Consider the following 27,102-nt stretch of genomic DNA (forward strand, 5'->3'; position numbering starts at 1 on the left):
TAATCATGATAATAAACAGATATAATGATTCTAAACACTAACGTTTGTTAAAATAATGTTAAGTTAATAAAACACATTATGTCTTACTTATGGGATTCATAAATATTGAAGAGTGGTTTGACATAGTGATTAGCCTCCGGACTTTGTATCAGATGGTCCAAAGTTGAGAGTGGTTTGACATAGTGATTAGCCTCCGGACTTTGTATCAGATGGTCCAAAGTTGAGAGTGGTTTGACATAGTGATTAGCCTCCGGACTTTGTGTCAGATGGTCCAAAGTTGAGAGTGGTTTGACATAGTGATTAGCTTCCGGACTTTGTATCAGGTGGTCCAAAGTTGAGAGTGGTTTGACATAGTGATTAGCCTCCGGACTTTGTATCAGATGGTCCAAAGTTGAAGCCTGAATAAGTTTAATTGTGAGATCGTTAGAGCTATCGTAGTAAATCCCCATAGTTCGGTTAAACGTTTACAGAAGTGAAGGATGTTGTGTTATTTATAAACAGTAATTTCAAGTTCGGGATATCTACATTTGAGAACTGGGGTTTCTGACCCGGTCATTTAGACTAGGTTTCACATAAGGTCGGGTTAAAGTAGGTTCTAGTTTCTTACAGAACAATATCTTTTCATTTAATATGTAAATTATGCATGTACTTACCACTGTAATTAATTTTTAACGCCCTCTAATTAAATCTATAGCCCCTCTGATTAACTTTACAACGCCCTGTAATTAAGTATATAGCCCCCTCATTAATTTGTAATCCGGTATAAGAAGGTAATGGATGAAGTCTAAAAGTAGAACTAAGTATTATACGAGCGCTTGCATGTACTTCACCTATATGAATTCCTACATCACCTATATGAATTCCTAAGACCTGGTCTCTTGACTGGTTCATCATCAGGGGCTCAAATTAACAGAGCAGTATTTGGAGTAAAGAACATTAATATAGGGTATACTAGTCTTGTTTGATCCTTACTGTACAATTAGGTAACATTTTCTTATATTTCAAATATTAGTTGTTGTTTTTTAAAGTAATGACCCAAGTTCATCTGCCACCTCAATGACGAGTACAGTACGGGTAACCACCTACTGTTTTCTCTATCATTGTTTTGTCTGGCTATAGTATAGACAAGTATTACCAATGACGAGTACAGTACGGGTAACCACCTACTGTTTTCTCTATCATTGTTTTGTCTGGCTATAGTATAGACAAGTATTACCAATGACGAGTACAGTACGGGTAACCACCTACTGTTTTCTCTATCATTGTTTTGTCTGGCTATAGTATAGACAAGTATTACCAATGACGAGTACAGTACGGGTAACCACCTACTGTTTTCTCTATCATTGTTTTGTCTGGCTATAGTATAGACAAGTATTACCAATGGCAACTTTCATAGCATGACCATTATTAAGGTTCATTGTTTAGCTGAACAACATTATTAAATAAAGTTCGTGAGATGTTTAAACATCACTTTTATAGAGGTTCAAAAAGTATATAAATTACACTTTTGTTAAGGCTAATCAGATATATAAACAATGTCTTTCTTAAGGTTCAAGTATGTAAACAACTTCTTTATTAAGGCTAATCAGATACGTAAACAACACCTTTATTAAGGTTCATGAAGTATATAAACAACACCTTTATTAAGGTTCATGAAGTATATAAACAATACCTTTATTAAGGTTCATGAAGTATATAACTAACACCTTTCCATCTCATAGTTAAATGCAAAGTTTCACCTTTCTACCTCTTAGATGTCGTTTAAATGTAAGAAGAAAACATCCTCACATTTTACGAACGCTGTCAAATTTGTAGAGATTACAAAATGAGCCACAAAAATCTCAGAGGAGTGAGATAGGCTTAGATGTACCTAACCTATTTACCAACGTACCAATCCTTGAAATAATACATATTCTCCACCAACAGCTATAAGGCTTGATAAAATAATTGATATTAAATGTGACTGGTTGACTATTATATCTTGTTTAAAGGTTTGTTGAAATATTTGATGATATCTTTGTTTGGTTGACTTTTATTTTTTGTTTGAAGGTTTGTAAAAGTGGTTGATGATATCTTTGCTTGGTTGACTTTTACCTCTTGTTTGAGATCTATTAAAGTAGTTGATGATGTCTTTGCTTTGTCGACTTTTATCTCTTCTTTGATGTTTGTTAATGTAGTTGATGATATTTTTGGTTGGTTGACTTTTACCTCTTGTTTGAGATTTATTAAAGTAGTTGATGATGTCTTTGGTTGGCTGACTTTTATATTTAATTTGAAGGTTTGTTAAAGCAGTTGATGATGTATTTGGTTGGCTCGATTTTATATCTTGTTTGAAGGTTTGTTAAAGTAGTTGATTATATCTTTGATTGGTGGTACGTCTATATATTGTGTTTCATCAGGTACTTTATAAAAATATTTTAAACCAGTAATCAACAGGCGGGACAACATGAAACATAAGACGTTTTATTTCAAGTCGATATAAAATATTATAAATAATGCACGTTTAACGCGTTTTATGAGTTGTTTTCTAATAATTTTTCGAAAAACAAATCAATAAAGTGAAACATTATCTATAATAAAAAGAGCTGTCTGTCTGTGAGTTTTACTGCCATTGTCTCAAAAGGAAAGCATCCAGAGATCTGAATCTTTGTACGCATAGTAAGGGAATCATAAGGGTGTGGACCTGAGTACTATTTTTTAGATTTGGCTCGAAATAATTCTGAACAATTTTTTTGTCCTATAGTTTTGTCTTGTAGCCATTAAGCCCCAGAATTCTGTTTTCTGAATGTCTATAGACAAGTAACACTTTTTTGTTTAATTCCCACTTACTTAATGAACGATATGTGAAGATTACCTGCCAAATACTGCTGAAAAAACCCATCTAACAATCTATCAATATTGGAACAAATGGACTACCCAGAATTTGATGTCAAATGTCATTTAGGCTAAAATCATGACTGGTCATGCTGAAGGAAAGGATGTCTTTATTCCAATCATCTCATGTGATTTACTATTTCAATTCAATGTTTCGAAAATTAGTTATCAAATTCTTAGGTGGTTCTAATATCTGAAGTATCTGCCATATAATACTAATAATAATTTGATTAATAATTAATATTTTTTCTTTTAAATATAAAAAGTTTTAAAAAGTTTCCACACTGTGATAAGTTTACCACATTTCTTTTTCCACACCAAAGAATTTCCTGAAAACATTCCAAATACTTTTATTCCTTGATTCGACCATGTTTGTCCTAGTTAATTTTCTGTTCATGTTTTCCAAGCACCAAACCATGAACCAAAGGATTTTTCTTTGTTAAATTTTGATTCCGAATAAGCTTCAAATTCCTTTATCGTATTTTGAATAACACGAAATTTTGACTCCTGTCTAATATAAATATTTATATCGTCAACATAAGATGATAGAATAAGTGTTTGATGATAACTATAACTTGGTGTTTGATCTTAAGGAGCAACGTTTGTCCCTCAAGTTCTGGTCCGGCATGACTGGTGGTTAAGGCACTCGACTAGTTATCTGAAGGTCACGGGTTCGAATACGTGTCACATGATTGCACTTTCGGCTGTGGAGGCTTTATAATGTTACAATCTATTCCATTATTCGTCGGTAAAAGAGTAGCCGAAGAGTTGGCAGTGGGTGGTGATGGCCCTCCTTCTGGTCTATAGGCTGCTAAACCAGTACGTCATATCTGTACTGTTGTGTAGTATAGGAATGAAATATGTTATAATCCCAATTATTCCTTAATAAAGAATGCTCTTCTACATGAACATTGGTTTCTTTGAATACAGTAATTCTCTATTATTACGCATAATATAATTCAATTATTTATATCTGTAGAACAACCATTAACATTTTATATAGCAATAACTTCCATAATTATAAGAATAGGGGGAAAAAGGAAAATTTAACACTCGTAATACGTACCTTTCAGAAAAAAACCTTTAGATAAATGATGTAATATTTTCCTTCTATTTACACCATTCCGATCTTTTATATTTACAATAAGTTCTCTCGATTTCTCTTTCATACTGTCTGTATATTTAAAATAAATTATCTCGGTTTCTCCATATCATACTGTCTGTATATTTCAAAACCACTTCTATTTTCTAAACAATTCCTTAATTTTCTTATCAAAATTTAAAAAAAAAATCCATTTTGATGATGGTTCTTGAAAAATCTCATCGTCATTCTGTGTGTTTTAAACCATCAAGATTCTCTGTAATCATTTTAAATTGATTGAGCGTCTTGGTGATATAGTGGTACGTTATACTGCTAGAAACATTGTTTCAATACACGTGGTGGGCAGAGCATCAGTACTCTAGAAAAGAGTTTTATATAAAGTTATTGGTGCAAAATACATGAAAAGTAACACGCTCCGTGTCTTCAAATAACTAACTATATATTGTTATATAGTTCCATCAAACAAAATGAAGTCACCGATTACGTTAGACAAAACGTGGGCCGAACAAAATGGTGAAGCTGGTCATGGTCAGGTGGTTAAGCTACTCGACTCGTAATATGAGGGCTGCGGGTTCGAGTCCCCGTCGCACCAAACATGTTTGCTCTTTCAGCTGTGGGGGTCGTTACAATGTGACGGTCAATCCCACTATTCGGTAAAAGAGTAGTCCAAGAGTTGGGGCTGGGTGTTAATGACTAGTTAGCTGCCTTCTCTCTTGTCGTACACTGCTAAATTAAGGACGGCTAGCGCAGATAGCTCTCGTGTAGCTTTGTGTGAAATTCAATAAACAAACAAACAAAATGGTGAATTACGGCTATTTAAACATATTAGATTCAAGAATATTGAGTGATAATAGTATTATAGATCAAAATATTGTGAAATTTCCTCTTTTTGAATATATATTTGTGTGTGTGTTTGTAATGGGCAGATATACATACACTGGTGGCCAAAATCTTAAGGCCAATGAACATAAAGAAAAAAATATACATTTTACGTTGTTAGACTTGACCACTTATTTGAGTAGAGCTTCGAAAGATGAAAATAAGAAAAGGGAAAATAAAAATAAAAAACTTTTTTAGCATTTAATAGGGAAAATGTGAACACTATGAAATTAGCCTAAATACTAGCTGGTCAAGAGTTTAAGACCATACTGAAACGAAGCGTTAATCGGTAAACACGTAACGAAATTTAGTCATGTTGATCATGTGATTAATACTTTTAACACAACAACTTCAATAGTTTAATAAAAGTATTCAACATTAATTTAACACTTAACAACTATTACTTCATAGATTGTTGATTATAGTTAAAGGAAATTTCTGTATTAACATATTATCCATTTTAAACGTGTAGTAATGATTGTTTATAGATCTTAGAGATAAGAGTGATAAATCAGTCGTGCAAATAATGTAATAGATGAATAAACTGGTCGTTTGGTGTCAAACTAGCAAAAACTGGTTTGGTTCTTTTACCAAAAATTAATTTATCAAAGTTGCTCCAGCTTCGACTCCGTTTTACCAACAGCATCAACAAGGTGAAGGAACAATCATTCAAGGTTGTTGTCTCAACCTACAATGTCTATGCTTTCCTCATTGTATATCGTGAGACACTGGAAGGATAAAATGCTTGGGAAAAGCTGTGTTAGAAATCTGTGATATAACATGCCATGTGAGATTCTCAGATGAATATAAATAATTATTAAGTTATAGCACAGATATTTTTATTTTACAACAAAACTGATAACTTCTGTAGGTTTCTGGGAAAACAAAATATTTTTGGACGGATTGTTGGCTGTATTTCATATCTAAAATAGGTTTAAAACACACATATACATACACAAAGTTGACGAGTGAAATACCAACTAATAACCCGAGTGAAGCCAATCACTTTTAACTAGTGTTACATAGTATCAACAGCGTTCTTTTAAGGCCTTCAATACATAACGTGACGTATGTATCATCATCAGGCTTAGGCTAACGTTTTAATTGACTAATTTAATCTTATTTGAAGATTTTACAAATAAATAAAACGAGTTAAAGCTCCACAGAATCATACTAGTTGTTTTATGTGCTCAACACCTTTCTTAGGAACATTCGACTTCTGTAGCGTGAATTATTTAACTCAAAGCTTGTTAGAAGTTTGTTCTAAACGAACGAAGCGAAGTCAACGATTGCACAGTGTATGTTACTGCTGTATCAAAAGCAAAAACTAGGATAGGACAAATGTACGTAAAATAAAATTAAAGTCGCAGTTTTATGGTTAAAGTACAGCCAATATAAAATAAATGATGTCTTATAAACTCGATTTAAAAAAAAAAATCAAACCTTTCCAGTAGAGAGATGATCGTGATACATTTTAAAGTCATTTATGTGAATAAACTTTCTTTTATCAGAAGTTCCAGGTCTGGTCTGACACTACTTACTGTTTAGAACTGTGACACCACAATCCTGATGTTCAGTTTTCTGTCTGTAGCTCCGGATTGCTGGAGTTGGAGGAGCTGGATTACGTTATGTTATGAAAAGACATTTCCACGAACCGAAAGAGGGCACTTACTTTTGAGGATATTTGTGGCCTCACAAGCGTTTTTGTAAGAAAGACTGTCTTTCCCTATTTTTGCATTTGTGGGTGATTTAAAAATATTGACAGAGCCTCAAAGATGGTTTGAATATCAGAGCTATCTTATTTCACGGACAACACTTTCTTACTAGTGATTAAATTGTTTATATAAGGACCTAATGTCCTGGTCTAAATAAGACATATGACGTGTTTGACGGCTGTGGGTGATTTGTTGAATGTTACTTTTTTTTACGAATATTTTGTTTCACTTCTCAATTAAAAATTTACGGTATCCGTTATATATTGGCAGGATGTTTATACATGATTTATCAGTGAAAGTTAGAACAGTAAGAGGAAATACTCGACGATTTCTTTTCCAGGCTCACTGAGAAAAAAAACACAAAATCGACATTTTTAACGTGAGATAAGGTAATTTTCTATCATAGGTTACAGCCGACTAGTTTGAGTGAAACACATCATATTAGAAACAAGACAAAGTTTTAATGTTCTGAACTTGTTTATACATGCTATGTCCTTACGATGAAATATTAGAAGTATTAAATTAGTAAAGTAAGAGACATTGTGAGTAAAGTAAGAGACATTGTAAGTATAGTAAGAGACATTGTGAGTAAAGTAAGAGACATTGTGAAAAAAGCAAGAGACATTGTGAGTAAAGTAAGACATTGTGAGTATAGCAAGAGACATTGTGAGTAAAGTAAGAGACATTGTGAGTAAAGTAAGACATTGTGAGTATAGCAAGAGACATTATGAGTAAAGTAAGAGACATTGTGAGTAAAGTAAGAGACATTGTGAGTAAAGCAAGAGACATTGTGAGTATAGCAAGAGACATTGTGAGTATAGCAAGAGACATTGTGAGAAAAGCAAGAGACATTGTGAGTATAGCAAGAGACATTGTGAGTATAGCAAGAGACATTGTGAGTAAAGTAAGACATTGTGAGTATAGTAAGAGACATTGTGAGTAAAGTAAGAGACATTGTGAGTATAGCAAGAGACATTGTGAGTATAGCAAGAGACATTGTGAGTATAGCAAGAGACATTGTGAGTATAGCAAGAGACATTGTGAGTAAAGCAAGAGACATTGTGAGTAAAGTAAGACATTGTGAGTGATGTAAGAGACATTGTGAGTGATGTAAGAGACATTGTGAGTATAGCAAGAGACATTGTGAGTATAGCAAGAGACATTGTGAGTAAAGCAAGAGACATTGTGAGTATAGCAAGAGACATTGTGAGTAAAGCAAGCGACATTGTGAGTAAAGTAAGAGACACTGTGAGTATAGCAAGAGATATTTTGTGTAAAGTAAGACATTGTGAGTAAAGCAAGAGACATTGTATATATATTTATTTCATTAAATGATTTATTACTCAAAGTATCTATTGCATAAATTCTGCTGTTTCTTTCTTCTTCAGAAGATAAAGTAGATAAATTCTAGTGGCTGTTATGTGTTTAGATTATTTAGTAGATAAATTCTAGCGGCTGTTATGTGTTTAGATTATCAAGTAGATAAATTCTAGTGGTTGTTATGTGTTTAGATTATTAAGTAGATAAATTCTAATTGTTGTTATGTGTTTAGATTATCAAGTAGATATATTCCAGTGGTTGTTATGTGTTTAGATTATCAAGTAGATAAATTCTAGTGGTTGTTATGTGTTTAGATTATCAAGTAGATATATTCTAGTGGTTGTTATGTGTTTAGATTATCAAGTAGATAAATTCTAGTGGTTGTTATGTGTTTAGATTATCAAGTTGATAAATTCTAGTGGCTGTTATGTGTTTAGATTATCAAGTAGATATATTCTAGTGGTTGTTATATGTTTAGATTATCAAGTAGATAAATTCTAGTGGCTGTTATGTGTTTAGATTATCATGTAGATAAATTCTTGTGGTTGTTATGTGTTTGTTTTTCTGATGAAGTACAAATAAAAGCTTGAATGTTACACCTTAGGTTTCTAGGCTCCTTAGGACATCTGGCCAAAAGGTCACCTTAAAGAAACCTGTTTTTCTTAAAGTTTGGTTCTGTAAATTTCAGGATTTTCAAAGCAAATTTATGAACGATCTTTAATCGTATCGATGTTTTTAAAATGGTACATTTCTAATAGTCTGTTATTCACAATTTATTAGATATTTATGAAACAACTGACTGATCATCAAAAGTTAAACACACTGGAACTAGAATTTGTAGTTATTGAAGGTTGATATACAATTTCAATACAAGTAATTGTAGAGATATATAAACCAATAATAGGTCTTTTGTAAAGACAAAATAAACTGTTGTTTGCCGTTAAGAGGGTATCAAGTGGACCAATGAAAACACCTTATGTTCTGCCCTATTCACATTGAGTAAGTTGAATGGGTGTATGACATATTTCTTTTTTATAAACCACGACCTAAAGCACAAGACTTAAAAGAACTTTCATTGTGTAATGAAAGTCTGCAGAACATTAGCCTCAAATATGTTTGATTTATCACATGTTGGTGGGAATTATAAACCAGATGTAAAGTGATTGGGCTGTGTATTCAACATTTCCAAGAAACAAAATTTAAAAAAATACAACCATATTACACATTTCATTTACAGCTAGAACTGGTATGTGTTATATATACAACAATAAAAAATAAAATTTGCTAACTAAAGGAAAAAAACAAGTTTACAACTCTAAATCACATTCATATAACCTATACATATAGGCACGTATATATGTATCAATTGATTTATCTTTATTAGGTTTACAGAATCAAGGGTTTGGCTTATCTGTGTTAGATGTACAGACTCACAGGGCTGTTTTCAGACTACGATACATATGGATAAGTACAAATAAGGAGAATTATAACAAGTTTCTAGTGGAATGTTTCCTTTACAGATAGGATTTCATCAGTTTCTAGAGGTAAGTCTTGATCAATTTTGAAAAAAAAAAACGTTTCTTCTAGAGATACGTTCCGACCAGTTTTCAGCAGTAAGTTTGGTTAGTTTTGAAAGTTTCCCCTAGAGATAAGTTTTGATCTTTGTCAGTGAATGGTTGCATTTAATACCACAAATTATCACTTCAAAATCTTCTGAAAACTAGGTACGTTTATCACTATTCATCACACTGGTGAACTGATCAAATAGCTTCTTTGTTTTAAAATTCGTACATAACTATTGGTACTCATCCTGCTTGTAACAATGTAACTTATTATACACCTAGCTTTATGATAGAAAACTGACAGGAACGACTTGTGCTCTTTGATAGCTCAGTGGAAAACCAATGACATTTTCACCTGCAAGTAAGTTAAATCCTGTTTCTCAATTCTTAAGGAGAAGTTAAAATTATTTTAATTTTTAAGGTAGTTTTCCAAATCAGAGGAATGGTAATTGTTTGATCAGCTTGCACATTGATGGTCTAATTTATCTGTGTTAGACCTACAGGATAACTGGATTGCTTTGTTTGTATTAGGACTATAGAATCAAAGGTTTATTTTACTTGTCAGGTGTAGGGAATCACAGGTTTGATTTATCTTTATTAGGTTTACAGAATCAAGGGTTTGGCTTATCTGTGTTAGATGTGCAGGGCTGTTTTCAGATGTACGATACATATATAACATTTGTATTAAATGAATAAATCGTAGAAAATTTACCTGTTTCTCCACCAGTTGCTGTGCAATTTGTTCTTGATGTAAATCAAATTTAAAATACAAAGGAATTTCAAGTTGAGAAGGTGTTTCTGATTATTGCCAGTTTATAAGGAATTTTATTTATTGTTAATGTAGTAAAGTTCATTCATTGTTGATTTATTTTTTTGTTATTACTAGCCTATTGTGTTATGTTTTACTCAGTTATTGTGTTTAGTCTACTGTTACTGTCTTACCACACTCAGTTATTGTGTTTAGTCTACTGCTACTGTCTTACCACACTCAGTTATTGTGTTTAGCCTACTGCTACTGTCTTACCACACTCAGTTATTGTGTTTAGCCTACTGCTACTGTCTTACCACACTCAGTTATTGTGTTTAGCCTACTGCTACTGTCTTACCACACTCAGTTATTGTGTTTAGCCTACTGCTACTGTCTTACCACACTCAGTTATTGTGTTTAGCCTACTGCTACTGTCTTACCACACTCACTTATTGTGTTTAGTCTGCTGCTACTGTCTTTCCACACTCAGTTATTGTGTTTAGTCTGCTGCTACTGTCTTTCCACACTCAGTTATTGTGTTTAGTCTGCTGCTACTGTCTTTCCACACTCAGTTATTGTGTTTAGTCTGCTGCTACTGTCTTTCCACACTCAGTTATTGTGTTTAGTCTGCTGCTACTGTCTTTCCACACTCAGTTATTGTGTTTAGTCTGCTGCTACTGTCTTTCCACACTCAGTTATTGTGTTTAGTCTGCTGCTACTGTCTTACCACACTCAGTTATTGTGTTTAGTCTGCTGCTACTGTCTTACCACACTCAGTTATTGTGTTTAGTCTGCTGCTACTGTCTTTCCACACTCACTTATTTTGTTTAGTCTGCTGCTACTGTCTTTCCACACTCACTTATTTTGTTTAGTCTGCTGCTACTGTCTTTCCACACTCACTTATTTTGTTTAGTCTGCTGTTACTGTCTTTCCACACTCACTTATTTTGTTTAGTCTGCTGTTACTGTCTTTCCACACTCACTTATTGTGTTTAGTCTGCTGCTACTGTCTTACCACACTCAGTTATTGTGTTTAGTCTGCTGCTACTGTCTTACCACACTCAGTTATTGTGTTTAGTCTGCTGCTACTGTCTTACCACACTCAGTTATTGTGTTTAGTCTGCTGCTACTGTCTTTCTACACTCACTTATTGTGTTTAGTCTGCTGCTACTGTCTTTCCACACTCACTTATTTTGTTTAGTCTGCTGCTACTGTCTTTCCACACTCACTTATTTTGTTTAGTCTGCTGCTACTGTCTTTCCACACTCACTTATTTTGTTTAGTCTGCTGCTACTGTCTTTCCACACTCACTTATTTTGTTTAGTCTGCTGCTACTGTCTTTCCACACTCACTTATTTTGTTTAGTCTGCTGCTACTGTCTTTCCACACTCACTTATTGTGTTTAGTCTGCTGCTACTGTCTTTCCACACTCACTTATTGTGTTTAGTCTGCTGCTACTGTCTTTCCACACTCACTTATTGTGTTTAGTCTGCTGCTACTGTCTTACCACACTCAGTTATAGTGTTTAGTCTACTGCTACTGTCTTACCACACTCAGTTATTGTGTTTAGTCTACTGCTACTGTCTTACCACACTCAGTTATTGTGTTTAGTCTACTGCTACTGTCTTACCACACTCAGTTATTGCGTTTAGTCTACTGCTACTGTCTTGCCACATTTAATTACTGTCATTAGTTTACTACCAACCTACTACAGTGATTGTCCTTTTTCTTTTGCAAGATGATCAGTCAGTTCTTATCTACTCATATCTTACAACAGTCATTTCTTGTCATTTATTCACTAATATCTGACCATAGTCAGTTCTTGTCCTTTGTCTATAAACATCTCAACATGGCGAGTTACATATTTTATTCATCCACAACGTCTAATGTGAACTCCATGGTGTACAGTTAATTTGCATTTAACGTACTTTAATAAGACAGTGGAAAATATTTTAACAGTTTATAAAGTGCGAGTCTGTGAAGTACATTGTAAGGTTTATAGTTGGGTCGTGAAGAAATTCTAAAGATAACACACCTTAATAATCCAAGTTTTGTCGGGATTGTCGTTTATGGGAATGTCAGCTTCGATAATTCTAATGTTTATTATCTCGTAAGTTTGAATCACTTCAAAGAATCTTTCTGGAAAAAAACGTTTATTTCTATAGAAGAATAAGTACAAAAATAATGATAATAACAATTGCTAGCAAAATTCTTAAAAAAAAACATACGCAAGCAAGACCACATCACTTGTTTGACTATACTCACTGTCCAACACAATTTATCGGGTCTTTTGTCACATGTTACACGTTTAGATACAGAGTTAACTTTCAAATATTATAAATATTCCTCTATTAAATCATGGTTTGTATGTGAAGTCTCTGACGAGTATTAATTGATAGCTGGATCAACCTCACAAGGTTGTTTAGCTAGGTATAATTTCGTGTTATGTAAATGTCGTATTAACTCGTTAGCTTATCTAATCCTCACAAGGATTATGCCCAACTACATTCTTTGAAACAATATTTTGTTCTACTGCCCAAAAAATTACAAACACGACCACGTGTGCAAGTAATGTGAGGTGAAGTTTTGAAAATGTTAATTAGAAAACCTTTCACGTAACTGTCATTAAATATAGTTACATTTAGAAGTCTATATGAAAATATTTTTTTAACAGAATAACATTTATATTTGTTGAGTAAAGCACTTTTCAAACATGAAGTTATAAAACAAAAAACAAAACTTTCGTTTTGTTTCTATTCGCTCTAATGATGGCTGTTCGCTTCAATTTACCTCTTCAACTTTGCTGTAAAAAAACCTTGTTAATAATTGAATAATTTATGCTTCACTAGAACACAAGTCAACTGGTTTTTACTGGTTTAATAGAGTAATTTTCGACTAACAAAACATAACATAAACGTGTTAGTTGATGCGGGCAACTTTTATGTTAAATTGTGTAAAATATACACATAATAATGATATAACTCATTTTATAAACACATAAAAGACAAAAGTCAAGCACTGAATAAAAACAATATCTTAGAATTAGCTCACAGTAAGAATGATTAGTTTACACCATGTGCTACTTGTGAATAGTTCAAACAAATGTCCATCATAAAAAGTGACTTCACGACACAAAGTGTTTAATTAAATGAACCCACAGAACTTGTGTTTATACAACAGTCGTGTTATAGTTATCCAAATCTCTTATTAGTGAACTAGTGTATCGTAACGTTCATTTAATACACATTATTTTAATATAGTGTACAACAAGCACGAGCCACAGAAAAAACCGATATTTATTTAACACCTGCCACACAATCCAGCTCAATATATTTAAGTACCGAACCAAGGTGACATAGGGTTATTTCGATAGTCCTCGATGCATGAAGCTCGGCGTTAAAACAACAAATAAATATTAATAGAAGTATGACATGATAAAAGCTCTATGGATTATACTATGGTGGTACCATATTATACCATCCTTCTTAGATTTACTATTCATTGTAGAAACGTTATTTTTAATTCGAGAATCGCTAGAACCATCATCTTGTAAAGAATGCATCATGCGTGTACTTTAATAATAGTACACCTTTAGGCTTTACTGTGTTAGTTTCACGGTACGTAAAACTAATGATTTATTATATATGATTCTGATAGCCCTTTTGAAGTTAACAATATGATTGTACCAAGTACTCGTTGTGTTTTTTTGTTGTTGTTTTTTTTATAACGGGCTGGCTCTTGTGACAGATGTTACTAAATAATTACTTAAGTATTTGTCTATCACAATTTTTATATAACACACAAGTTTTTCAGTCGTGGTCGAACTGTTTTACTCCATGGTAACCGAATTTGAAAACAGAGAAACGAATTTCATTATATTTAGCTTTCCATACTAATAAAATACGAGAAATAATGCAATATCAAGTTTTGGACTAATGAAATTGATTTGATGCCTTTTAATACAAGAAACAGACCTTATAAACTCAAACACGTTTTGCTTCACTTGAACAATCCACATTTCAGTTTACAGTTTTTTCAGGAACGTTCCACTAAAACACAAATTGTATCTAACAATACAAATATATTAAAAGAAACAACTACGTGCTGTCGGTTACGGTTTGTGTTTTAATGAAACGTTCCTGAGAAAGCTGTAAAGCGAAACGTTGAGTATCCATTTAGATAAAAATAAATTTGATGGAATAAGTTTGTTTGTTACGATGTCTTATACACTCGTACTCTTCACAGAAATTAAACAATGATTGCCTTGTTTATATGTCATAATGAAATAATAACAATATACAGTCTCACGAACTATTAACGTTGTATGGGCTTTTAATGTTATTGTTTCAACTATTGATATACTGATAGCATAATATAACCAACTTCATTTCAGTTTCCCTTGTCATTGGGCAGTTTCATTGACGCACGTAGTATAAAAACACTAAGAGAAACATTATACTAGTTGTATACTTGTACAAAACTTACGTCTAAAGATCTGTATAATACACATTACCGAGTTCTTATCTGGACATGTATAGGACACGAACACACGTGTAATATATAAACTCGTATCATTAATGTACACTAGCCACAGTTTGAAACTGTGTTGTCTACGGACTTTTAATAATTGTTAACAAGTTATATGAGAAACGAATGAAAAAATAAATTACAGAAACGTCTTAAAACTAACGTAGTCATTAATAATAGTGTCTCTCATTACTTTGTATTATTAATAAGAGTGTCTCTCATTACTTTGTATTATTAATAATAGTGTCTCTCATTACTTTGTATTATTAATAAGAGTGTCTCTCATTACTTTGTATTATTAATAAGAGTGTCTCTCATTACTTTGTATTATTAATAAGAGTGTCTCTCATTACTTTGTATTATTAATAAGAGTGTCTCTCATTACTTTGTATTATTAATAATAGTGTCTCTCATTACTTTGTATTATTAATAAGAGTGTCTCTCATTACTTTGTATTATTAATAATAGTGTCTCTCATTACTTTGTATTATTAATAATAGTGTCTCTCATTACTTTGTATTATTAATAAGAGTGTCTCTCATTACTTTGTATTATTAATAAGAGTGTCTCTCATTACTTTGTATTATTAATAAGAGTGTCTCTCATTACTTTGTATTATTAATAAGAGTGTCTCTCATTACTTTGTATTATTAATAAGAGTGTCTCTCATTACTTTGTATTATTAATAAGAGTGTCTCTCATTACTTTGTATTATTAATAAGAGTGTCTCTCATTACTTTGTATTATTAATAAGAGTGTCTCTCATTACTTTGTATTATTAATAAGAGTGTCTCTCATTACTTTGTATTATTAATAATAGTGTCTCTCATTACTTTGTATTATTAATAATAGTGTCGCTCATTACTTTGTATTATTAATAATAGTGTCTCTCATTACTTTGTATTATTAATAAGAGAGTCTCTCATTACTTTGTATTATTAATAAGAGTGTCTCTCATTACTTTGTATTATTAATAAGAGTGTCTCTCATTACTTTGTATTATTAATAATAGTGTCGCTCATTACTTTGTATTATTAACAGAAGAATAAAGACGTCATTGCTTGGCAGTATACACACACACGCAAAATTAAAATGGTGAAAATGATCCTATGTATCTTGAACGAAGTTTGGTAAGAGATATACATTTATTATTATTTACAATAACAGGTGGAACTGGGAGCTAGGCCTACCTTAATATAGAAGCATTTCACTTCAATGATAGGTAAAGAATAAATGAATCAACATAACTTATTTATTCACATAAATACTAACCACTTGTAACTTTGTTTTGCATTAAAAAAATATATATATGTAAAAACGGCTCGTTTGGGTTGAGAAAATATTTTACGTAGAGGAGCCGTTGTTACATATATATATTTTTCTCTACAAGTGGGTTTTCTCAACATCACTGATTTTGTTTTGCATTGTTATTTAAATCCTATTTTCTGGAGAGAAATATAAAAACATAGCTGGAGTCATGGGGGTCAGCAAGGGGGTCAGCTATCCCCCTCGATTATCTGAGCAAAGTTTAAAGGATAAAAAAGAAAACATTTGAGTTTTCCTACTTATATCTTTGATGTCATGTACCCCCACACACTGTAATATATCCTGCAGGCGCGCATGGCTCGAGTTGTTTTTTCTGTTTTCTTTCATAAAACAGCCTAACCTTAGTTGTGTTTATTGGACATATTAACAGTGAAATGGTAAATCATTACATTCTAACGGACTAAAAGTACGCAGGTTCGTTGAACAACAACGCAAAGCACGGGTGGATGTAACAAGTTGTTTCAGTTTGCTGAACATATACAAATAAAGACAGAACAATCTTAACAAGCGTCTACACGGTAAATATGTTCTTTTATAAGGAACGTGAATCACGTGCCAGATATTCAACATTTTATGTTACGTCACTATAAAACGTAGACAAATGACGTACACATTTAACATTTAAACCTTACTGTTTTCTGGCAAACAGCAGCGTCAAGAAAAATAAATGTACGTATTAAAAACTAAAACGCAACCAAAACATGACACCATTAAACACTTTGAATGTACAGACGTGGTTGTACAATTTCTTGTAGTGTAATTTCACATTATACTAAACTGATAGTTAAACACGTTTAGAGCGCATGACTTGGATGGATGGAATTGAGGACTGTTCGAGAACGCACAGTAACAGATGTGTTTACAAGTTCATTTCCAATAATTAAACATCGTGTTAGCTTTAACTGTGCGCGAAACACGTTCGTATTTTCACTTGTTGTTAATGGACCGAATTTGTTCATTAAACATTGTTTTTTAACGTCGCTTACATTTGACTAAAAGTCCACAGAGAAATCTGCTAATTTGGTCATTTATACCAGCGGGATTACTTTAAAAATTATTATAAAAAGAAACTGTACAGGTAGACATATCCACATTACTTATTCTAATACATAGGCATGTAAACGATTATAGTAAATATTTGACATTGTACTAACTTTTATGTGCGTATATTCATCACCAAAATGTTCCACGTCTATTACTGCCTTCAACAGGGAAAAGCCGTTTGTTTGTTTTTAGATTACAACAAAGATTTTACAACGTTCATAACAGATTGCAAAAAATAATTATTTGTTAAAACAGACTGCATTATTAACATTCCTACGAAAGGGGCCTAATAGTTCAGAGCAACTTGAAAGGTTATTAATATTAGGCTATAAATTTGTATTTAAATGAAATTGCCATTTCATTTAAATACAAAATTGATTTCATTTCATTTAAATACAAAATTATTAGCCTAATATTAATAACTTTTCAAGTTGCTCTGGGGCCTATTAGGCCCCACTTTTCGTAGGAGTGTTAAATTACTACTTGTTAAAATATTGAATTATATACGTTTTATAATACGTTATAATCCTAACGAGAATCGAACCCAGAAATCTAACAGTATACCTCTTTCAGCTCACCAGTGAATCACCAGAGGGCGACAGCTTTTAGAGACAAGTTACCTGCACGCGTAACAAACGAAACTAATCGTATGAAAACACAAAAGCTAATATTAAATTTTGAATAAAGTCGAATCTCCCAAGCACAACTAAATCTATGTAAGGCACTGGTCACCATGACTTAGGGTTATAAGTACAGAACGGATTTTGTTACCTAACCTCAGGCCAATTCAGTTATTTTTCTTCCCATCGAGATTTAATTAAAACGCGAAACTCGTATATTTAGCTCTAAAGCAGATTAACCTCTAACCTCCTTCGTACCAACACTACAATGATCTGTGTAAACCAACAATTTAGTTTTACACTGTTGAAACAGATTGGATTGTTAAATGTTTTTGGCACTACACGAATGAAGGTATGTCTTAAATTTAAAAATTGCGCCCGTATTGTATACGTCATTTCTTTTACGCCTGGTACCTATAACAATTGCTTTATTGTTTGTTTGTTTTCTTTAATGGAAGATTCTGGTTTTCTTTTTCACCAAATAAATTAATGAAAGAATGATAATTCGAAGGCAATAAAACACCATAATCGGTTTGTTCGAATTAAGAGAAAGTACCATGAGAAATTACAAGATTTTAAATAAACTAGTAAACACACAGCCATATAATGGTGTTTATATTGTCACTGTGTTGCTATATCGTCGGGGGTTTACTGCGATAGGCCTTCACTTTCGAATTAAGATTGTTATTCATACTTACTAGAAAAAAAAACAACAACTAAAAACTGGGTAACTGTAGTTAACGGGTTTTTTTCTCTCTCTCTTAAACTACGAAACTAAAACACGCACTACAAGGAAAAAACAGAAAAATATAGATTTGTGTTAACAACGATAGATGGTGCGATTTTATAATATACCGTAACTATATATGCACGTTTATTATTATTTAGTAGTTTGAAACATATTTCCTACATTAACAGTGATTAAAGGTAACCAGATTATTTTTTACTTGAACAACTTAACTATCATTAGTTATTTCCAAAATAATGAAGTTAATAAATACGTAATGTAATAAACCATACAATTATAGGTGTGTAATGCAACAAACTGTAGGTTATTATTTCACAATTATAACTAATCTATCAAAACTTAAGTCATTACCCACATAACACTCAAAATAACTTTTACTTTCTAGAAATATTATAGCAATCAGTAAGCAAATCTATTGGAAATTAAAATATATACGTAATTTTATATTTTAGTAAAACGAAGAACTAAATCAGACCCATTCTCAAGACTCCTGATTGATGTTTCATTTAATTCAGTTAAACATTAAATATTTTTCTCAATATTTTTACTTAATTTTTATATAATTTAGCACAGTAGGTACTTTGACACAAAACAAACTGATCAATATGGCAACTGTACTTTGCAAATAGACTGCAGTTCGATACACGGGCGACACGATATTCAAGTAGCGTTAGGCTTAAAGATTATCTACAATTAAGCGTTTTGAGATAATAAATTCAAGGTTTTAATTAAATTTTAAAAACTACCTAAACATTTCAACGTCCTTTTACAGCATTATGAAGAAATTACAAGGGTTTTTGAAACCGAAAACTAAAATTATCTAGATTACGTTTTTAAAATTAAAATATTTTCTGCGAATCTATTTTAAGATTTCTCTGAAACTTACTTTTGATTTTTAACTTTTAGCAACATAATAAAATAATGGTAATAAACCACAATTTTCAAGTTCAAGAGAAAACTTACAGATTCATGTCAAGAGAAAGTTTATAAATATCTTTCTTTATATTTAACAGAATAATAATTTAAAAAACATTTGAATTTTGAAGGTGTAGATGAATAGTACAGAGTCTGAAACGAATTATAACAGTCAGAAAGGGCTTGCATCCGAAAATCTGAGTCGCATTACTTCATCACTGATGAACTTATAAACTAGTAGATTGAAAGCGTGTACACAGTAAACAAGTTAGGTATACATTTCTTAAAATGTAGTATTACTCTCATTCGTCACTACTTTAATGATTCTGGACGAAAGTTCCGAATTTCTGAAAAGTGCATCTAAAATCCTCTACAAATCATAATAGTCTAGGTAACATATATATATATATATATATATAGATATGGTGTAGGTAGAGAAACTAGGTAGCGAACAACGTTTGACCTCCTTGGTCATCGTCAGGTTCACAAAGAAAGAAGGAGGTAACTGACCGATAGCTGACAACATGTTTGAAGAAACACTTTTATACATATATTAATATATAATCAAACATATAAGCACGCCCTCTGCATTCCTACACAGTTACACAACCGCCTTTAAACATGTGGTCAGCTGACAGTCAGTTACTTCTTTCTTTCTCTGTGAACCTGACGATGACCGAAGAAGGTCGAAACGTTGTTCGCTCCTCTAAATAGAGTTTTCTCTATCTATACCAGCCGTCTTATGTATATTTTTTTCTACAAGTGGGTTTTATCGTCATCACGGAGTTTAGGTAACAGTTCACATACATCAAAATGTAACGCAAATTGATAAATAGTTGTTTATGTTTTTTCATTGTTATCGTTGTGATTCAAATACATATGTAAACAACCAGGAAAAACATTTTAAATTTCTAAAATATACTTACATTCAACAAACTTATATCAAACCATAAGGTCGTCGTTAGAGGGCACCACGTAAACAACCTCAAAATTTTGCATTTAACAATTAGCATTAAAAGTTCTAACACTAGATGGCACCATATATAGTCCTATTTTTTTCTTATTTTAAATACAGGTATCATTAGCAATAAAAATAAATCTTTAACTATTTCACGATATCCAAGATGCACTAGGCAGTGCTTATGTCTGATACAAAATCAAAATTAAAACGACAGTTTCATACAGGTATCTCTACGTAATCTAATACGATTATTCTTGGAAGACTGCAAAACATCTCTAATAATACTGAAATAGCCATGTGTGTTAATACGGTATGATACTTAGGGTGAACCACAGATGCCTATATTTTTACATTGGACTACCATTAGTAACCATCCAAACAACTAGTTTTGACTCCAGATATTGTTACTAGTCTACTTCACAAATATCGTACCATTTCGAAGAGATGGACCAAGGCCCAACTATCTTGTTTCTGCGATGCTTGTCCAACGGACTGAAAGACTTGTTCTCCCAGAACAGTTTGCCTTTGAAGAAGAACATAGACCGGTGAGCGTAGGAATAATACACAGCATCCAAGTTGTCTGGAAGTTTGGATTCGGGGGTTTCTGGCGGAAATTCCTTGGTGATATCTTTTGGATATCCTGGTAAACAGCAGCCTTCATGTCCTCGGTTCACGTCATAGGCGTAAACCTTTAAGAACAACATAAGAATGATAGTTTGAACATGATATTTATCATTAACTTGTCCTTCCTATTCATCAAAACGATGCGTTTCCATTCAATAGGAGATAGAAATTTAAATTAGAAACCTTCAATTTGGTACGTATACGACCTGTCGTCTTATCTAGCTGATGATTAGGTCCTCTTAATGTCCAATGTCTCCTGTGTTATGATACGTTCTTAAAATGTACGGTGTTATAAGTTAGAATTTACAAAAGTTTGATATTTCATATCATGCTATAATGAAATTCTTGCTTATATGATACTGATAAAACCTTTTTATTACGCGATGTACAACCCCCAACTTCGCGAAAGTTTTATCCTCTGTTCATGTAGATTTGGATAGTGGTCACGATGTTACCGTTTCGCCTCCGTATCCCGACACGGAGAACTTTATTTTTCCTCATTCTCAGGGTGCAGATATGACGTCATGAATACGTTGCACGTAGATATAATGCACATACGACACGGAAAATCAATGTTTTTAACACTATTTCAAAGGCCTGTTTAATTAATATGTAAACAACGAAATATTTAACCTAAAATAACTAACTGAAAAATTTGCTCAATAAGGTGAAATACGTGACTCCGCCGGTAGTAAACGGTATAAAAAGGAAGTCCGTAGTTTCAGAGTTAAACTGAAGGTCATGTACAGGAGATACATAGGTGTTTATTTAGGAAATAATTAAAGTTCGGTTTAGTCTGAATTTAGTACATTGCTACACGAAGGGTATCTGCTGTCCCTAAGGCAGCTAGTCATCATCACCCACCGCCAACTCTTTCACTAACGAACAGAGGGATTAACTGTAACATTATAACATTCCCACGGCAAAAATGGCAAGAATATGTAGTGGAATGACGATTCTGGAATGCTGGATAATATATCAGGTCATCCCTTAAGTAATGTCCGATTTTAGGTTCAGAAAAAGAGAAAGGATTTCAAACACTTTTAATGTTATTTAATCAATAATGTATGTTACATTATTATTAATTACTTCCTGCCAACGATTCACAAGCTTCTGAATGCCACTTCTATAAAATTCTTGGGATTTGGAGGAAAAGAATGTAGAGAGGGTAGTTTTAACATCTTCATGTGTTCCAAGCTCTTTTCCATCAAGATAGTTCAGCAAACTTTGGAACAGATGGGACAAGGTCTGGAGAATAAGGAGGATGTGAAAGTTTCTAGCTCTTCAATCTTTACAGATGTGATCCTTGCTGTATGAGGCCTGGTGTAACACAACACCCCTTTACAATTGATCGAAACAGGCCTCTGGTTTTTTCACTGCAACGTTCAAGCGCTGTAACTGTTGACAATAGAAATATGGTGTAATCGTTACATTGAGTGAAATCATCTCAAAGTGGATCACACCAACAATATCCCACCAAACGTTTAACAAGACTTGGGTGGAGGTCCATTGTGGGCTGTACTTTAGCCAGTTTACCAGCACTGAGCCATTGTCTGCAGGGGCTTAACATTTTTATAAGATATCCATTTTTCATCATTAGTCACTAACCTGTCCAAAAAAAGTGAGATACGTTCACGAAAGTGCAAATGTCTGTTTTGTTTTTTGTTTGTTTTTGAATTTCGCACAAATCTACTCTAGAGCTATCTGTGCTAGCCGTCCCTAATTTAGCAGTGTAAAACTAGAGGAAAGGCAGCTAGTCATCACCACCCACCGCCAACTCTTGGGCTACTCTTTTACCAACGAATAGTGAGATTGACCGTAACATTATAACGCCCCACGGCTGAAAGGGCGAGCATGTTTGGCGCGATCGGGATGCAAACCCGCGACCATCAGATTACGAGTCGCACGCCTTAACACGCTTGGCCATGCCGGGCCAGTGCAAATGTCAACTCTTGTTCTGTTTGTTTTGGTTTTTTTTAAATTTCGCGCAAAGCTACTCGAGGGCTATCTGCGCTAGCCGTGCCTAATTTAGCACTGTAAGCCAGCTAGTCATCACCACCCACCGCCAACTCTTGGGCTACTCTTTTACCAACGAATAGTGGGATTGACCGTCATATTATAAAGCACCCACGACTGGGATTCAAACCCGCAACCCTCGGATTACAAGCCGAACGCCTTTACGCGCTTGGCCATGCCGGGCCAACTCTTGTTCTAAGATTAGCTTCTGTTAAATCATGGGGACCCATTTTCCAAGTTTTGACACCTTCCAAGCTGTTGCAGATGACGGTGAGCTGTTAAATGGGTTGAATTAAGCTTCTGTGCTAGTTCTTCAACTGTTACAGCACAATCTTCATCAAGTGTAGCCAGCAGCAAGTCATCATTAAACTCAACAGGACGTGACTCATCACCGAACTTCTGAAACCACTCTCGACGTTTTATTTTATTAAGAGACTCCACACCATAAACACCTTGAATTTTTCATGCAGTTTCTGCTGCACTGTTGCCTTTCTTAAATTCATAAAGCATTATATGCCTAATGTGCTGCTCAGACACATCCATCTTCACAAAGATTTATTTGCTTAATGATCTGAAAAAGTGGAGTTGGGTTAGTTTCTTTTATTTGTCTGAACATTTTTATTTTAGTCATTAAAACCTTCTACAAAGACAGAAATGATGATGCACTTTGTGTATTAATTTTTCGGACATCACTTATGGGATAACCTGATACAAGAATGAATGTGTCACACCGGTTTCTACATAATCGTCAAGTTCTGTACAAATACACATTCTCTGAGGCGAGTTAAATACAAGTAAAACATCGTTTGTGTTCATAAGAAGCCTAGTAATTGTTTCGATTAGGCTTTGTACAATGTTACAGATGAGGTTGTAGAAGTCGTTGGTGAATCCAGAATTAAAATTGAAGGGGTAGGGGGCGAACTAGAGTGCAATCTCTGTTGTAAGAAATCATTCTGAAAACGCTCCTGCTGGAAAGATTAATGAAAATGTTCTTGTTGTACAAGGATATTTGTAAATTAAAAAAAGAAGTTATCACCATCTTACGACTTCGTGCCGTTGTAGGCCTGCTTTACTGATGTGTAATTCTTCGACATATGAGTTACTTTTGAGACAACATATATTGTGATGTCATCAAATTCAGCTTCACTTTTATAAATTTACACAACTCAAGCCATGTGTAAACGGGAATGCCCGGTTTCTCACAGAATTACTCGAGGTGGGTCGCTCTTTACCAACGAATAGTTAGATTGACCGTTACATTATAATACCCCCACAGCTGAAAATACAAGAATATTTAGTTCGACGGGAATTCGAACTCGTTATCTTATGATTGCTAATAAAGTGCCCTGATCATCTGGTCATGTCGGGCCTGCCTACTGTAGAATATAGGTATACAACGGATGGTAAACAATATTATATCTTAAAGTCTGTGGATATATATTCCTACTATAGATGAATGATAGAAACGTAATTTAATCAAAATCTTGCTTGTAATTAAAATACTAATCGGCCATACCTTATACAAGTAATCCATTTTATACATAAGAAATATTATGACATGCAACTTTGAGCTTCTTACATAAACTCTGCAAAAGCGCCATCTTCACTCGTGGCGCCATCTTCAAACGTAAATAATACGCATACCTTGTTTTGACACAATAATAAATAAAATTTCAATGCTTACGTATTTTCCTTTGAAAAATATAAATTTCCATCTCTTTGGTCGAAGAACACAGTATCAATGTTTCCTGGTATACTGGAAAACCTGGAACCTTGAATACGGAAATTGTCTTCAATTTTCTTTGGATAGCCTTCAGCCGCTGAAAGCTTTTGGTTGTCGTATTTGTAATAATATAACCCTAACCAAAGAAAAAGAGAAGAAAATAAAAATAGAACACACATACTATTACCACCGAAGAAAATACAGTGTGTGTGATGGTTGGGTCGGGGGATGAAGTAAAAGTTTACCAACATTCAAAGTTATTACGTTTGATGGTTCTAGTTTTGAATAATTACACTGGGAAACACTTTTTCAGTAACTTTGAGTTGCATTGATATTGTAACTGATTCTGAAGGAGTTTTAGGCGCTGATTTCAAATCTGAAATTAGTTTTTCTACAAGCTCTAGTTGGTATGCAATTTGAGGTTAATGAAATTGTACAATGTGAACTTGCGTGAACCATGTATAAGCATTTTCACGTCCATATATATAGATAGCTTCTAATATTTTGATCATTCTTCTTTGTTTCAGATCAAACATGGCTGCCAAAAATAGATATCATTGCAGAAACAAGCCTGATGCCTTCTGCTACATATGTGGATGCTGCACACTCAATCGTCAGAGACGTAACATATCCTCGTTCGTCAAGCGTGCCTACAAGGCATATTTTGAAGTTCAAATTGCATAAAATCTGTAGCTTGCAGACAAAAACCGACTTCAGATTTGAAATCAACACACTAAAATTGACTACAGAAAGGTCTTTTTAAATGCAACAAAATGAGTGTTCCCCAGTGTTATTGTAATATTTTGGGGAACTTTTTAAAACAGTTTTTATATGTTTGTATTCTGTTACAGAAGAAATACCACGTATAGCTCTCCAGCACAATATTCTATATTTCCTAGTATCATAACTTGGTCAATTGTATTTCATGATGATGATGTTGTTACAAACAATCTTTGATACAAAAAAAACGTCTTCCAATCCGACCGATTCTGATGGTGAAATTTACACAGCGCTTCAAACATTTGTACTGTAAGAAAACAACAACAAAATTTGGTAGACCCCAAACTCTCACGAACTCTGGTCATGTTTTCAAGTGAGAATGTTATGATTTCTATTTCTTTAAGGAATTTTACGCATAAAATGTCGTTGATTTCGAAGCATGACAGAGAATGTGAGCTTTAGGCTTGTGTGCTTTCGTCAATTTCAAATATCGGCCTTTTAGTCTTAACAGCCCAGTTTCATCACAATGACTCAATAATTTCTATCTTAAAGCCATCATTTTCCTGGATGTTTTGGTTTCGAAGCTCCTCAGCGTCTTCTAAATGCTCTGGAGAACAGCAAATGCCTTGCTCCGTTTGAAGATCTCGTGTCACGACTGATTCTTTTGAAAAGGATCTTTAACACACCTCAAATCACGGCTATTGATTGTATTATACTGTCTTAAGGTAGAAATTTCACTGAGAACGAAATGTATAGGTACTACACACGCCGCACGTGGCACCACTATATTAATACACGTAAATCGTCCAATTAAACTGCAATTAACTCTTCCTAGTTTCACGCAAGCGCATTTCGGACAACAAAATGAACACAGACTTTAGTCGTATTTGTTTTCCTTGTTATTAGAAAAGTGGGACCAAGAATTATTAACAAATGGAACTTCGAGTCTTGGACAATGTAACAAACTTAAATATAATTCATTTAAAAACGTTAAAAGTACAGAGAAAAATGACAGTGCATGAATAAGGATAACGATAGAAATATTGGTGTTTTAACACGTAATCAAACGTTTAGCTTAAATAAGTTGAAAGAAAAAAATTCTTAAACAAATATTTGTAACGAAAAAAAACGTTTCTATGACTACTTATGAATTTACATGAAACGATGACGTAAAAGCATTTTTTTTTAAGTAAGTTAACACTGCTTACTTTCATTACGTCAGAAGTTAACACGGTTCGATAAAGTAATGTTTGATTCAAACTTACCTTTAAAAAAAAGTAAGCGTCGTCTTGGGTGTAAGTCCAAATATGAACGTAGCCATCTATGTCTTTAGGAAGGCCTTTCCACTCTGGTTTGATATATCGGGGATCACCGTACCGCGTTCGATTGAATCTGTTCTCGTACATCCAGTAGTGGTCATTTCGGAAGAAAAAGGTATTGTAGATGGTTTCTCCATCTGGCCTCTTACGTACCCAATCAAATACAGTATCGAAGCGCCCTTCACAGACCCCTATGTGCCCAGAATAATAAGTTTATTTTAATTTTAGTCCATGTTGTGTTGTTTTAAGAAATTAAAATAACGCTAAAAAATAAGGGTCGAAATTATATATTCAGCCATTTATAGGAAGATGCAAGTCACACAGCCCAAATATTTACTACTTGTACAGATTAACTTAGTT

The 27,102-nt window shown here is 33.4% G+C and overlaps 1 protein-coding gene across 1 annotated transcript; it reads right to left on the reverse strand.

Annotated features, from left to right (window-relative positions):
- Nucleotides 1–118: 118 nt before the first annotated feature.
- On the reverse strand, nucleotides 119–22,137 carry LOC143224316 (matrix metalloproteinase-21-like). The gene is made up of 2 exons (XM_076452713.1): nucleotides 20,773–22,137; nucleotides 119–398 (listed from the first exon to the last, which is right to left on the reverse strand). Exons 1-2 carry the CDS (start codon nucleotides 21,042–21,044, stop codon nucleotides 377–379), a joined length of 294 nt encoding a protein of 97 aa, XP_076308828.1. The 5' UTR covers nucleotides 21,045–22,137; the 3' UTR covers nucleotides 119–376.
- Between the last annotated feature and the right edge of the window lie 4,965 nt (nucleotides 22,138–27,102).

This window comes from Tachypleus tridentatus, chromosome 8 (assembly GCF_004210375.1).
Source record: "Tachypleus tridentatus isolate NWPU-2018 chromosome 8, ASM421037v1, whole genome shotgun sequence".
In the NCBI taxonomy this organism is placed as follows: domain Eukaryota; kingdom Metazoa; phylum Arthropoda; class Merostomata; order Xiphosura; family Limulidae; genus Tachypleus; species Tachypleus tridentatus.